Source organism: Pelodiscus sinensis, chromosome 13 (genome assembly GCF_049634645.1).
Source record: "Pelodiscus sinensis isolate JC-2024 chromosome 13, ASM4963464v1, whole genome shotgun sequence".
In the NCBI taxonomy this organism is placed as follows: Eukaryota; Metazoa; Chordata; order Testudines; family Trionychidae; genus Pelodiscus; species Pelodiscus sinensis.
Genome location: NC_134723.1, coordinates 18,820,484 through 18,836,580, shown reverse-complemented (window position 1 = coordinate 18,836,580; position 16,097 = coordinate 18,820,484). Strand labels below are relative to the sequence as shown.

The 16,097-nt window shown below is 42.0% G+C and overlaps 1 protein-coding gene across 1 annotated transcript in view; it reads right to left on the bottom strand.

Annotated features, from left to right (window-relative positions):
• LOC102450753 (fibronectin type-III domain-containing protein 3A-like) overlaps window positions 1–16,097 on the bottom strand; it is a 109,855-nt gene that overhangs the window by 54,098 nt on the left and 39,660 nt on the right. The window contains 3 exon segments of the mRNA XM_075940788.1: window positions 7,819–7,923; window positions 7,926–8,046; window positions 13,427–13,503. Of these exon segments, the coding sequence (XP_075796903.1) occupies window positions 7,819–7,923; window positions 7,926–8,046; window positions 13,427–13,503 (303 nt within the window).

Here is a 16,097-nt window from a genome sequence, read left to right as displayed (position 1 = left end):
CCGGCGCCGAAGAACGCTCCTGTGCTGAGGAATGGCTCTGCTCCGCAGGCGGCTTGGGCGTGTGTGTCAGTGCCGGGGAGCGTCGCGGCTGTGTGCCGGGGAGCGTTCCACGCCGGCAGAGGTCCTCGAAGCCGTGGAGGTCCCTGGAAGCGGTTTGGAAACCAAGGGAACAGCTGAGACCGTGGAGCCCGATATAGAAGGGCTCGGAGCCGACTTACTCCGGCTGTCTTTGGGCACCACCGCAACGCGTGTGGGCGGTGCCGTTGATGTCCCTGGCTTGTCACCAGCACCCGATCGTGAGGGTGGAAGAGATCGTGTTGGAGATGGTTTCCTCTTCGTTCTTTTAGTTTGCTCTGTGTGCCCCTTAGGTTGCTGGGTTTGGGGTTGCAGAGCTTTGTCGAACAAGAAGATCTTTAGGCGCATGTCCCTGTTCCGTCTTGCTCTGGCTGTCAGCTTGGAGCAATGGGGACATTTTTGGGGTATGTGGCCTTCCGAGGCACCTGAAGCACAGGGAATGGCCATCAGAGGCAGGCATTGCCTCGCGGCATTCGCCGCACTTCTTGAACCCCGGCATTGAGAAAGAATAAACTAACTACTGAAGAAAAAAAATTTTTTTAATGACTAGAACTATCAACTATACAAAGAACTATAACTATAACTTTTTAAAACTATGTATATAACAACTATTGGTAATCTCTGTCTTTGTGAACAGGGTTCACGAGAGAGACGTTGATCCATCCGCGGCTGAGGACAGTCAGGAGGAACTGGCGGGAGCCGGACCACAAATGCTCAAACGGCGCGAAAAGCCATGAGCTGTACTTCGCACATGCGCAGTCCGGCAGACTACAGCTAGAAAAGATCTCCGATCTGCGGCGCCGGGACAAGTCCGACACCTACAGTAGAGTACCCACGGGACACTGCTCGAAGAAGAAGAAAGCAGCTTTCAAGCCCCAGCTCCTTGCACATATTTATCAGAGGCAGTGAAGGGGGAAGCAGGCAAGCACCAGTTCCCGCCTCCTCCCACCATGTGTGTAAATGTTTAACTGCTAAAAAAAAAAAAAAAAATCTAGCGGCTACACCTTTAGAAAAATACATATCAGTTAATATCAAATGCTTTTCTCACATCTAAGTACACCACATCTACCGGTTTCCCCCTTAATCTACATGACTTGTTATCTTACCAAAGAAAGTATCAGTTTGGTTTGACATGATTTGCTCTTTACAAATCCTTGCTGTTACTTATCACCTTGCCTTCCAGATTCCTTAATTATTTGCTCCATTATCTGTCCTGGCACAGAATTGAAGTGATTGTTCTGTAGTTTAATGGGTTGTCCTCATTTCCCTTTTTATAGATAGCACTATTTGACCTTTTCCAATCTTCTGGAAGCTCTCCCATAGTCCGTGACTTTTCAAAGATGATCGATAATAGCTCAGATACCTCCTCAAACAGCTCCTTGAGTATTCTTGGACACATTTAATCAGGTTCTGATGACCTGAAGACATCTAACTTTATTCAACCATTCCTAGTGAGTTACAGTTCTGAACCCTAACCTTTTTACTAGTTTTATTCCTCTCTCATTAGGTCTTTTTAAAATGTTTCCTATTTTCTTTGTTTTTAATCCTTCACATTCCCAATAGTTAAATCTTTCTTTTTTGCTAGTCTTTACCTAATTTCCCCTTGCTCCAAAACTATGTACCTTGATTAGAGCTGTCTTCCTTCCTATAATATAGTAGCACAGACAACAGAAGTAACATTTTCAAGACTGCCCAAGAACCCTCATGGATTTTAAGTAATTTTTAAAAATGAAGTTGCCACCGTTATCACTGATCAAGCTCTTCAAGCAATAAGACAGCGGATGCTCTTGCACAACTCCCATTTTTAGAATATCTTCTCTCTGCTTTTATGAGCAATAATAGATATGTGAACCTGCCAAGTTACAAAAGGTTATGTCAATAGGTCCTTTAACTGAGCATTCACAAGTAACTTTTCAATGGTGTATAAATAATCCCATCACCCTCAACTTCAAGGACCATGTGTGCTAAAGTTTCTTTTTTTTAATTTAAGTCATACCTCACTTGATTAGAAAGTAATTCTTGAATATAGTCTCTCATAAGACAAAAGCAGTTGAAAATTTCTTCAGGCTTCCCAAAAAAATTCACCTTTAGACTAAGACCAAGCACGAGGAGTTTCAATAACAGCAGAACATTTTTCAGAAATGCAATTCCGAAAAGCAATTTCTAAAATGGGATCATTTATGGAATTTGCAGTAGTGAAGACTAAGATTTAAAAATATTAAATTTAAAATATAAGGTGGTAAAAGTTCTAGGAAAAATTTCTGCATTGTTATCCATCTGAAATAATTAAAATAAATTTAAGCGTGCTCCTGTAAGACTGCACATCCATAAAACTTTTCATTTGAGGATTTCAGAACATTTTAGTGAGTTGTAGGTTTACGACATCCCTCTAATGCAAATATTTCTCCACTTAGAAACCGAGAAACTAAAGTTTGTAGAGGCTAAGGCCTGCATCAACAAAGCCTTTGTTAGGCACCTAAGTTCTCTACACCAGTGTTTCTATCCAGTGGTACGAGTACCCTTAGGGGTACTTGAGAGAAGTCTGAGAGGTACATCAACACAACTGAAACTTGGAGAAAACTGAATTTTTATTTTAAGTTTTACAGCGCTTTATTATTTTTGTACTTTTAACACCCAAAAATTTCATTGCCCACCCAGCTACGATTAAGTTGTTTAAATAAATGCATTGAAATTGTAGAAAAAAATTGTGTGTGTCTGAAAACTGTAGGTACTGGGGGTACTTAAAAAATTTTTTTTTAAGGGGGTACTTTATAAAAAATGTTGAGAAACACTGCTCTACACTGAAGGGAGAAGAGGCAGGCACCCAAAAATGGGATCCACAAAAGCTAGCAAGAGCCACTTCTGCTAGCCATTCAGAAATTCTTACCAAGAATCATGTTTCCTAAGCACTGCCATCTCATGGGGGTGTGGCACCCCTAAAGGGTTACAGGAGGCACTTATCTCTCCTTACAAATCATAGAAGAGGGGTCAGCAACCTTTCCAAAGTGGTGTGCCAAGATTTAACCCTTCTGCCCTGGGTCATCCCACTCTCCAGGATGGGGGTGGAGGGGGAGGAGAGGAGCTCTCTCCACCATGCACCCCATGGACCACCTGGGTCAATGCACATCTTTCCGCAGACTATCAGCTGCTACTGGAAACTCATTGTTAATTAAATAATTACGCCGGAGCCATTTCGCTAGTCCTGCAATTGGGGAGAACGGTTTAATTTAATTTAAACAGATTAAGCATTTTAACTCTGTTAGTTTACCAAACTTCATTTTAAATACATTAAAATACTATGTCCAATACAAAAGGTTTCAATGTTTTCTTTATTTATGGCACAGGCAGGAAGGCAAAGAAGTGGGGAGTAAAGGAAACTGCAGCTTCTGCAAAGAAAAATTGTATCCCCCCCTCACATCTTCCCTCTGCTCCTGCCTCAGTCCTCTCAGCCCTATGATGCCCCCCAGCCTGATCTCCTTCATCACCCTATGCCCCTCAGTGCAACCCCTGCCCCCTCCCATCCTGCCCCCGCATCCTCTTTCATGTCCCCACATACCTTTGCCCCCACTACACTCACCAGCACGGTAGCAGTACTGGGACTCTCAGCCCCCCAGGAGCAGCACCAGGGCAAGGAGAGGCCAGAGGGAAGGGGAAAGAGAAGGACCTTCTCCCAGCCCCACAGCAGCAGGCTGTAGCTCCAGGGCTGGGGCAGGCAGAGCATGCACACTTCTCCCAGCCCTCCTCCCCAGTAGGAAGCTGGAGCTAATGCTTCAGCCTGTAGCTGCACAGCTGAGGCTCGAGCCACAGCATGGGCAGGAGGGGCAGGGCTGAGTTCCCGCCCCACATGCCAGTATAAAAAAATATATATCGGCTTGTATGCTGCTTGTGGCATGCATGATGGGGGGTTTCCAACCTGTTATAGAACACTAGAATTGGATGACCTCTCGAGGTCCCTTCAAGTGCAGACCCCTACCCTCATGGCAGGACAAAGTATCATCTAGATCATCCCTGTTAGAGGTTTCACAAATGTCTAATGATGGAGATTCCACAGCCTCCCTAGGCAATTTATTCTGGTGCCTAACCACCCTGACAGTTAAGTTTTTCCTAATGTCCAACCTGAACCTCTCTTGCTGCAATTTGAAGCCCATTTTTCTTGTACTACCATGAGAGATTAAGGAAAATATTTTTTCTCCCTCCTTCTTGTGACCCCCCTTTTAGGTACTTAAAAGCTGCTATCATGTCTCCTATCAGTCTTCTCTTTTCTGAACAAACCCAACTCTTTCAATCTTCCTTCATAGGTCACGTTTTCTAGACCTTTAATCATTCTGATGATCTTCTATAGACCCCCTCCAACTTCTCCACATCTTTCCTGAAATATAGTGCCCAGAACTGGACACACTACTCCAACTGAGACCTAATCAATGCAGAGGAAAGCGGAAGAATTACTTCTTGTGTCTCTCAACACTCCAGTTAAAACAGGACTAATGTAGCACTTTAAAGACTAACAAGATGGCTTATTAGGTGATGACACTTTACGCCTCGGTATAAACAAAGACATTAATTATCTTACCCATTACAAAGATAGCTTCCCCAATTATCACCTCTAATATCATTAGCTCAGACATTTACTCCCCCCCCCCCCCCCCACCTCCCTTCTGTTCTGAAATTTGATTTGTCCTTTTCATATGTGTTCTTTTTTTGATTGTATCCTTTGGTATATATGGTTGTGCCAATTTTCTTCCACTATTTGATCTGAGGATGTGGGTCTGGCCCACAAAAGCTCATCACCTAATAAACCATCTTGTTAGTCTTTAAAGTGCTACATAGTCCTGTTTTTTGTTGCAGCTACACCAGACTAACATGGCTACATTTCTATCACCACTCCAGTTAATGCATCCCAGAATCATGTGTGCTTCCCTCCCCCCCCCCCCCAAGATTCACATTGTGGACTCATTTAGCTTATGGTCCACTATGAGCCCTAGATTTCTCTCTGTAGTACTCCTTCCTAGACAGTCACTCCTATTTTGTGTGAGAGAAATGGACTGTTCCTTCCTAAGTGGAGTACTTTGCATTTGTCCTTATTAAACTTTATCCTATTTACCCCAGACGATTTCTCCAGTTTGTCCAGATCATTTTGAATTATGATCCTATATTCCAAAGCACTTGCACCCCTCCCAGCTTGGTGGTATCTGCAAACCTTACAGGAACACTCTGCACCATTATCTAAATAGTTGAAGATACTGAACAGAACCAGTCCCCAAATTGACCTCTGCATAACCCCATTTGTTATGCCCTTGCAGCATGGTTGTGTATCATGAATGACTACTCTCTAACCAGTTATGCACCCACCTTGGTTGTTTTTCCCTCATTTTTTGATGAGGTGGTCATGCAAGACCATGTCAAAAGCTTTGGTAAAGTGTAGGTATACCATGTCTATTGCTCCACCCTTATGCACAAGGCTTGCTAGGCTATTAAAGAAAGCTATCAAGACTGGTTTGACATGATTTGTTTACAAATCTATGCTGACTTATTTATCACCTTATTATTTTCCAGATTTTTGCAGATGAACTCCTTAATTATTTGCTCCATTATCTTTCCTGGCACAGAAACTAAGTCGACTGGTTTATAGTTTCCTGGGTTGTCCTTATTTCCCTTTTTATAAATGGGCACTATTTGCCCTTTTCCAGTCTTCTGGAATCTCTCCCGACTGCCATGACTTTTCAAATATGATCGCTTATAGCTCAGATACTTCCTCTATCAGCACCTTGAATATTTTGGGATGCATTTCATGAGGCGCTGGTGACTGGAATACCTCTAACTTTTCTAAATAATTTTAACTTATTCTTTTCCTATTTTAGCTTCTGATCCTACCTCATTACCACTAGCATTCACTATGTTAGTCATCCAGTCACCGCCAACATTCTTTGTGAAAACCGAAACAAAGAAGTCATCTAGCACCTCTTGACATTTCCATGTTTTCTGTTATTGTTTCTCCCTCTTCATTGAACAATGGGCCTACCCTATTCTTGGTGTGTCTCACTTCTAATACATTTGCAGAATATTTTCTTGTTACCATTTATGTCTTAAGCTAGATTAAGCTTGTTTTATGCTCTTGCCTTTTTAATTATGCCACTACATACTTGTGTCATTTGTTTATATTAAACTTTTGTACTCTGACCTAGTTTCCATTTTTTATATGATTCCTTTTTAATGTTTAGATCATTCAAGATCTCGTGGTTAAGCCAAGGCGGTCTTTTGCCATACTTCCTATTTTTCCTATATAGTGAAATCATTTGCTCTTGTGCCCTTAATAATGTCCTTTTGAAAACCTGTCAGCTGTCTTCAGTTTTCCCTCTTAGTCTTACTTCCCATGGGACCTTACCGACCAGCTCTGAGGCTTTGTCTACATTACAGCTTTTTCCAGCAGAGAGTATGCAAACGAAGTGCTGATTAGCATTTTGTCATGGTTCATTTGCATAATCTATTCCGAGCCATTTTTGAGCAAAAACAAGCAGTGTGGACGTTTCCTCTGCACAAAATCCTTATGCAAAAACCCCTTGTGCAAAAACAGTTCGGAGTAGATTATGCAAATGAAGCGTGGCAAAATGCTAATCAGCACTTCATTTGCATTCTCTGCTGGCAAAAGCCAGCAGTGTAGACATACCTTAAGTTTACTTTCTTGAAATCCATTCTCTTTGTTTTGCTGTTCTCCCTTCTACCATTCACAATCACAGCTGGGAACCCTGATCCTGAAGCCAGACAGCTTAGGCTCCTACCTATATTAAACACAAAATGGAGAGGCCCTTCCCTTAATACCCAAGGATGTAGTAGGCCCCACGTTCAATTTCCCATTCTGCCTGATGAGAAAGGATCCTCCACCTGTCAAGTCAGTGCCCTAACCACTGGACCATATAATTAAATTGAAATGGCTTTAACAGTAGAATGTATCCCATAATCTTTTAAAATTGTGTGGGGAATTAGGTGTTCTCAGAACACAGCAAGCACATCAGGTCTTACAGGCCTTACTTCTCTCTCCCTAGTTTAATGATTGCACTAGGACAGTGTTTCTTAAACTTTGTTACTCCCCCCCCCCCCCTTTGTGCCACAAAACATTTTTTTAAGGAAATTTTCATAGGTGTTCCTAGGGTATTTTCTAATTAAGTTTCTCAGCTTTTCCTGGCACCTAACGGAAGCCCGCTCAGAACACGTGGTAATTAAAGGGGCCGCAACCACATTTCGGCCCAAGGTCTCCCTGGTGTCTCCCCCCCCCCCCAACAGATTTTTATCCGGTATTTTTTTAAAAAACCATCTGGATACCCTCAGTGTTCCGCATAAATTATTATTGTTTGGTGTTCCATGGTCTCAAAAAGTTTAACACACACTGCACTAGGACTTAGGTATGAGACAAGAACCCAGATGTCTGCTTGATGCAGCAGTATACCTGCCCATACGCCAAAGTTAGACAGTCAGAGAACTTCTACAGTGAAAGTTTAGGTACTAAATTTGGGCATCTACAGAACTATTTGACAGTTGAATGAGGGTTTTGTACATTGCATTGGTGCCTAAATCTTGGTGTTTGATGCCTAAGTAACTTTATTAATTTAGCTCTAAATGACTTATCCAAGCTTGCACAGTCTGTGAGAGTGGCAAACAGAATGCAGGTTTTTTGACTTATAGCCCTGGTGCCTTCACCATGAGACTATACCCCTGTGTCAGTTAAAACACAGTATCAGCAAGTCTTACCTTGTTCTTGATAAACATGTGGTGGTGGAGGAGGTTGGTGAATGAACTGTGGAGGTATTTCTCCTGTCCCTGGAACTGGAGAGTACACTGGATGAGGTGGGTGGGAAGCAAAGCAGGGTGAGGATGCATGTAATGTGGCACATGTGGTGGAGGGGGATGCATGGAAGGATGGAAGTCAGACGAATGTGGTAATACCACCACCTTACGAACTCCATTTTCTTCTACCATCTGTGGCACAATGTAAAATACAGAAAAGTCAGTAAAAGAACACTTCTGTGTAATCTACATTCTTTAAAATTTAAGACTAGATTCCAGCTAAAAATCTTTGATATTCATAACCAGATAAAACAAAAACCAGGACTATGTAGCACTTTAAAGACTAACAAGTCTTTAAAGTGCTACATAGTCCTGTTTTTTGTTTCAGCTACACCAGACTAACACGGCTACATTTCTATCACATAACCAGATACTGACCTGTTTTGCTTTGGGGAGAAAAAAATCCCCACTGATGGATTTCAATACATTCAAACTCTTCTGCAAGAAATCCTAAATTTTGGCACCCATTTAAAAAAAATCTACATCTGGCAGAGACGCAAGTAACCCAGAGAATACCCACAACAAATTCACAGTTAAAAGTAAACTTCAACTGGGGCAAGTGTCACATCTACCTCTTTCAACAACCACACTGAAACCCACATATAATCTGCCTTAGGTCTTTTGTAGATTAGGATAAAGAGATGTGACAGCATTTTAGCTAACTAACTAATAGCATAGATTATACTTTAACACATGCTCAAATGATTGATCTGAAATCTTGGCTACCCATAGACTCTACCGAGACTGGCTCAGACACAGACAGTGGGTGAAGGCAAGCCCCAGCCCTGCCCCTTCCTCCCAAGACCCTGCACCTTCCACTACCTCCTCCCCTCCCCCAAGAGTCAAGTCCAGCCCTCACCCTAGGTTACTGTCCCCATCCTAGTAAAATTGTTTTCCCCATCAACAAAAACAGAAGATACAGGTTCTAGATAAAGACTGCATTTAGTCAAAAGTTAATAAAGGGTTAAAATGAGGTGCATCTTCTGAAACCCCATTTAAGTCAAATGAAATCAAAGAAATCGACTACCTTCCTTTCTTCTCCCCCCCCCCTTGTGAAGAGCTTCTCTAATTGCTGAGCAAAATGACAGAAGAGACACTAGATGACAGAATATATGTTCTGATGAAAGAGGCAAAACAGATATTTGAAAAGTCAGCAGAAAAAGCAGAGGACTTCCACTGGTTTAAAATTAGATTAGTCTGTAACCTCATACCCTCTATTGACTGCCACTTCCAATAATTGTGTTACATCAAAACTGTACATTACAAAACACTGGGGCTATAAAATAATGATAAAAATACAGGTTATCAATGGATGCAAGGAGAAAATCCCACACTAGAGGTATACTGGCAAAGACAAAATTGAGACATTAACTTATTTGCTTCTTACAGTCCTCAAAGTAAATCATACAAAATCAACAGTGCTTTTAAAGACCAGTAACTTTTAACTAAACCATATAATATTCATTTACTTGTAGACATTTTCATAATACAGTAAAACCTGTGTTAGCTGGCATGCCGGTTTTCTGAAAATTCCGGATATTGGGACGGGGCAGGGAGGCGGGGGGTTGTGAGAAGCAGGAGCCATGCAAGGGCAGGGATGTGGCCTGCTGAGGGGGGCAGGGGGGACACGCAGGACGTGGCCAGGTGAGGGGGAGTGGAAGCCGGGGGGTGGAGATGGCCTGCCCGGGGGGGGGGGGGGGGGGGGGGGGAGGAAGGGGGAGAGCTGCGATGGGGGGTTAACCTGCAGAGGAGGGCCAGGAGGCACGGGGACGGGCTGCTATGGGCTGCAGGGGTGCTGGGAGCCGCGAGGGGCTGACTCCGAGCGGCCACGAGGGTGCTGGGCACCATGCGGGGGGGCTGACCTACCGGGGAGGAGGCCAGGAGGTGAAGGGGGGTGGGGAGAAGAACGGCCATGAGTCACAGGGGTGCCTGACTGCTGGGAGCTGAGTGGTGGGGAGAAGGGAGATGTGGTCTGAGCAGCAGATCGCCTTCCCCCAGGTACGTGCTGCATGCGTGGCTTAAAGCACCGGTTTCCTTTCCCCCCGCTCCTCCCAGCTAGGATATTGGACGGTTTCTAAAGTTTTCTGGCTAGTTAAGTGCCAGATAGCACAGGTTTTACTGTATATATTATTAATTTACATAATGGACAAATCCCATATCTCAATCATTCTATTTGTTCATCCCTGTTTTACATGGTTGCAGACTGTCACAGTTAATCACAAGGTATTACTAATCTGCTTACCACACTTAGCTCAACTAGACAAATGCACTACAACTGCTTTGATTATTCCTTTCTAGCCAGACCGAGATAACTGATGGGAAATGACTTGCTTCCCAAAGCTCTCACTTGTGTAAAGCCAAAGAGATTCCTATCTTGTCCTACATACGAGAGGTGTCTTAGAGATGGTAAACAATATGGTTTTAATTGTCAACAATACACTGATAGCATCCAGCTGTATATAATTCTTTACAGGTACCAATATTAGATACCCCAAAGCATACAAGAGAAGAATTTGAAGAAGAACAGATGTCTCAAACTAAACCAGGCCAAGATCAAAATCATGATGGGAGAGGCAAAAGCTGTGAAGACCAAGCTGGAACACTGGATTTCCTCTTCAATCTAGCTTCTCCCACCCCATCCCACTTAAATCAATTTGTAACACTCTGAGTTTCTAGCAGGCTATTCATTAATCCTGGATGACAATTTAGCAATAGTATAAAGAATTGCTTTCCTCTCCACCTTAAATTTATGAGAGAAGAGTTGAAAATTTCTACAAGAAACTGGCAAGCAAACTGCTCATTCGCAACTTCAGAGAAACAGAACATTAATCTATTGTATCTCCACGATCAAACCTTTAGAGCAAGATATAATGGAAAGCACAACTCTTCTACCTAAAAACTACTAACTTCCAAGTCATTTGCAATCACCAGCATAAGATTTTGTTTCTGATTTTTCAAAGCCATCAATGTATGCCAACTCATGATCCAAGGCAGCCATGCTCATCTGGGATAATGCAGTTAACAGGCCGGTCCATTCTCAGGCATACACAATTGTGATGGACATCATTAAATTTGGGGCACCTGTGATGCCCTATTCTGCATATGCCTAGGGACTGCATGTTAACCAGCTTAATATCCCCAGCCCACCTTCCCTCTCTGTAGGCTCAGCACCAGCTGCAGCAGCCTCCAGCCCCATCCACGTGGCAGCAAATGGTGCGAGTGAACACCAGAGGGCTCAGGGGGAACAGAGGGCAGCCACACAGACAGAAGCTGGAGAGAAGCAGCCATTTCCCCTCCAAAGAGCCACTTCTCTCCAGCTGGAAGCATGGCTGCCCTCGGCTACTCCTGCAGGATTCCTCTGGCCCACACTCATGCCACCCAGGCCTGCTGCCCTGAGTCTGCAGGTGAGCCCTCCCTCCCTGCCATGATCCATCTGCTGCCAAGGCAATGATCCATCCAGTCTGGGAAAGTTGGTAACCCCCGTCCACCCATAGTTTTTGCCACTGCAACTCTCCCCCTGTGGGGTGTGTGTGCGCATCGATGCTCGGCTGTGTAGGGTGCCAGCACTGCTGGGGACAGCCTTATTAGCAAAAGAAAACTCAGGCTATGATATCTAGTCTGGAGGTGAAGCGTAAGTAAGGTCTAAGTTATTATTTTGCATGAGGAAGTCTGGCAATGGAATGAGCTCCATAAGGAGACAAGATTAATTTAAAACCCGTCTACCAATTACTGAATATACTGCAAAAAAAGTCTTTTAAACAAAATTTTCACCTATCTTTAATGCTTAAAAATACAAACAAAAATGCATACCCTCTAAAGAGAACTCGCTAGAATCTGAGACAGGCAGAGAATAGATTTCTCTGATTTTGATTATGGACCTAAATTACCTGTGCTGAAATTAAATACTACTGTGACGTGGAAAAAAAACATATGTATAACACCCGGCACTCATATCCTAAGCAGATAGATTATAACTACTTTAGTAATGACTAATCTGGGAACAAATCAAATCTAGGACCTAAAGAGTGAAATGCTTCATATTCCACTAGGTATATCCATGATCATTCAATTGGGGTATCTGACAGAAACTATACAGTGGTTATGCTCTGGATATACTCCAGCATAAGGTTCACCATGGTTAATAGGATTGCCATAATGCTTTGATGCTCAACAGGATCTACGATGGGTTCCATGCTTATGCTGCTATGGTGTCTGAATGGATAATCAGGGGAAAAAGGGCATAAAGAAACTGTTTGCTGTTGCTCTTTTGAGTGGCAGGGACCAGGAAAGAGGAGACGAGTGCCTTATGGGAAGCTCACAACATGTACCAAGAACCACCCAAGGCCCAGTTGTGGTCCCAGCATGCACTGGGAGCATAATCCAGAATGCAAAGGGGTGCCAGAACTCTGGGATAGCTACCCCCAGTGCACCAATCTCAAAGTTGACAGTAGCCACCCTACTTTAAACTGCGTCAAATTTTTGCGCGCAGTGGGGACACACAACTTTGACTTTACAAAATCAGGTGCTTAAAAAAAATCAACCTTAATAAATTCAAACTTCTCAACACGGACATGGCCTTACTGAACACTGGCAGCACTTGTAGAACAGGACTACCAACTTCTTCAGACTGGTATCAAAAGAATTCCTTGCAATTTACATTAGTGTTTCCTATTGCCAATAAAAAAAAATACTGCTAAGATTTCCAAAGCCATTGAAAGGAGTTAATCAGGCAATTCCCATTTGTACCAGGACTGAATATGAAACCAAAAGCCCTTTTTGAAAACCTCAGCCAATGAATACAAGTCAGACACCTAATATACCAGATCTGTCTTGTGAAGGAGACCATGATTTCTACAAAGTCTCAAAAGGGAAAAGGGTAACTGTTATTCTGTAACTTTAAAAACAACGAGTAGCCCTATGGCACCTTAGAAACTAAGAAAAATATATAGTATCATGAGCTTTTGTGGGTAAGACACTTCATCAGATGAGCTGAAGTAGAAATAACAGAATCCAAGTGAAAATGTGGATAAAGACAGGGAAATTGGCTTTGTAATGCGATTTTTAAGAATAGCCATTATTCTACAAAGGAATTTCACCACCCAATTACAGAGAAACTGCAGAACTGAAATTAATATACAAATTTGACACTGTTACCATGGGCCTGAACAAATACATTCACAGGTTACCCCACTACAAAACCAGTTTCCCCTGGCTTTAACATCTGCATTTCATATCAAAAGCTATGAATGGAACACATCCAGCCCACTTAATTAGCTTCATTTACATGGGTCCCAAAATTGACAGCTACATCTTTTGCTGTTGATTTTTATTTATATGTATGTATCTCAGATTCTGTTATTTCCACTTCAACTCATCTGATGAGGTGGGTCTTACATAGTACCATGAGCTTTTGTGGGTATTTCTGATGATTTCTACAGTTGTTAAAAATGAAAGAATTTCTAAAACTGTTTATTAAAGATGTGATAAATAGCACAAAATTAATTCTCCTTACCTGAGATACATAACCAGGAGGCACAAATATTGGAGGCACAGAACCATTTGGTGACATCATAGGAACATGTGCAGGACCTGAAAAGGGGGGGAGGAAGTAACTTAAAAATGGTAGCACTTTTTACCACAGTGGATATTCCAAATTTTATCTCCCATCCCTTTTATCTGATGGTTTAAATACAAGCACGCATTCCTTTTAAAAAAAAACACACCAGATAAATTACTTATGCTGCAAATCTGCATTTATGCAATCATCTTTAGACAACAAAATTTAAAACTGGACTTGTCAATTAGGAAAACTGTAAGCAAGTCATAGTACATTCTTTTTCTATTAAGACTCATTAAAATGTTTTCATTAGCAGATATGAAGTCACTGCTGTCTGGAGGAACAGGAGTGATTCACTGTTACTCAAAACAATGCATGGAATACAATTTTAATGGCTCACTAAGTCATTTTGTCATGCTACCCTGTAAGTTCTCCAATTCTATGTATACTACTTCAATTTTAAAAACTGTAGATAAGAAATAATCATAACCTCTTTCTGCTCTCACATACCAGATATTAAATACATGTATAGGATAACACTTTTTTAAAAAAACTTCCTGATGAGTAAAATTAAAATATGCAGAAATATTACTCTATTGGCACTTGTAAAAAGCAGCAACTATTTTTGTTAAGAAAATACATTTTCAGAAAGCTGATCTTATTAAGCTTTCCAGCGCTGTTAAGGAGGATGAAAGGCTCAGGAGAATAGAGCATTCAATGGGAGCAGAGGGAAACCATCCCATAGTTGGGACCCTCCTTCCAAAGGATGTTATGGTATCCTCTCTCACTGAGGATACCTTTCTGGGGGAGGTAATGTCAGTGGTTAGGAAGAGGCACGTAGTAGTAGTGGGTGATTTGATAGTTAGAAACATAGAAAGTTGGGTTTGTGATGACCGGGAGAACTGTATGGTGACTTGCCTGCCTGATGTGAAGGTTGCAGATCTCTCAAGGCAAATAGATAAGACTTATGTGTAGCGCTGGGGAGGAGCTGGTGGTTGTGGTACATGTGGGTACCAATGACACAGGGAAAGGTAGGAGAGATGTCCTGGAGACCAAATTTAGGCTGCTAGGAAGAAGACTGAAATCCAGGACCTCTATGGTAGCATTCTTAGAAATGCTTCCTGTTCCACGTGCAGGGCCAGGTAGGCAGGCAGAACTTCAGAGTCTCAATGCGTGGATGAGACGATGGTGTAGGGAGGAGGGATTTAGATTTATTAGGAACTGGAGACACTTTTGGGAGAAGGGGAGCCTATACAGGAAGGATGGACTCCACCTAAACCAAGGTGGATCCAGTCTGCTAGCACTAAATATTAAAAAGATCGTAGAGCAGTTTTTAAACTAAGAGATAGGGGAAAGCCCACTGGTGCAGAGGAGCACGTGGATCAGACGGAGACTTCTCTTAGAGGGGAGTCCATTGATAGAGATTCTCTAGGTTTTAGCCAGAAAGAGAGGAGGGGAGATGATAAAGTATGGGCCAGATCAGAGAAGAAACAATCACATATACAAGAATCTAATACATCGGGCAACGGCAGACAAACAGTGGCAATTTTTTAAAGTGCTTCTACACAAATGCTAGATGTCTAAATAATAAGATGAGTGAACCTGAGTACCTCGTATTAAAGAAAGATATTGACATAACAGGCATCACAGAAACCTGATGAAATGAGGACAATCAGTGGGACAATCATACCAGGATATAAAATATATCGGAAGGACAGAATAGATTGTGTGGGTGGGGGAGTGGCACTATATGTGAAAGATAATGTAGAATCAAATGAAGTAAAAATCTTAAATGAATCAACATGTTCCATAGAATGACTACGGATAGTAATTCCAAGTTCTAATAAAAAAAAGTCGTTTAAAAAGTGGAAGTCCAATCCTAGTGAGGTAAATAGAAAGTAATAAACACTGCAAAATTAAGTGTAAAAAGAAATAGCAAATTTTTTTTTTTTTAAGTACATTAGAAGCAGGAAGACCGCTTAAAAAAAAAAAGTGGGACCCCTGGACGATAGAGATACAAAAGGAGCAATCAAGAACGATAAAGCCATTGCGGAGAGACTAAATGATTTCTTTGCTTCAGTCTTCATGACTGAGGATGTTAGGGAGATTCCAAAACTTGACCCATCCTTTGTAGGTGATGAATCTGAGGAAGTGTCCCAGATTGAAGTGTCCCAGATTGAAGGAGGTTTTGGAACAAAGAGAAAAACTTAACAGTAACAAATCACCGGGACCAGATGGCATTCGCCCAAGATTTCTGAAAGAACAAATGTGAAATTGCAGAACTATTAACTATGGTTTGTAACCTATCCTTTAAATCAGCTTCTGTACCCAAGGACTGGAAGACCGCTAATATAATGCCAATATTTAAAAAGGGCTCTAGAGGCAACCGTGGTAATTATAGGCCAGTAAGTCTAACATCAGTACTGGGCAAATTAGTTGAAACAATAGTAAAGAATAAAATTGTCAGACACGTAGAAGAACATAATTTGTTGGGCAAAAGTCAACATGGTTTCTGTAAAGGGAAATCATGTCTTACTAGAGTTCTTTGAAGGGGTTAACAAACATGTGGACAAGGGGGAATCCAGTAGATATAGTATACTTAGATTTCCAGAAAGCCTTTGACAAG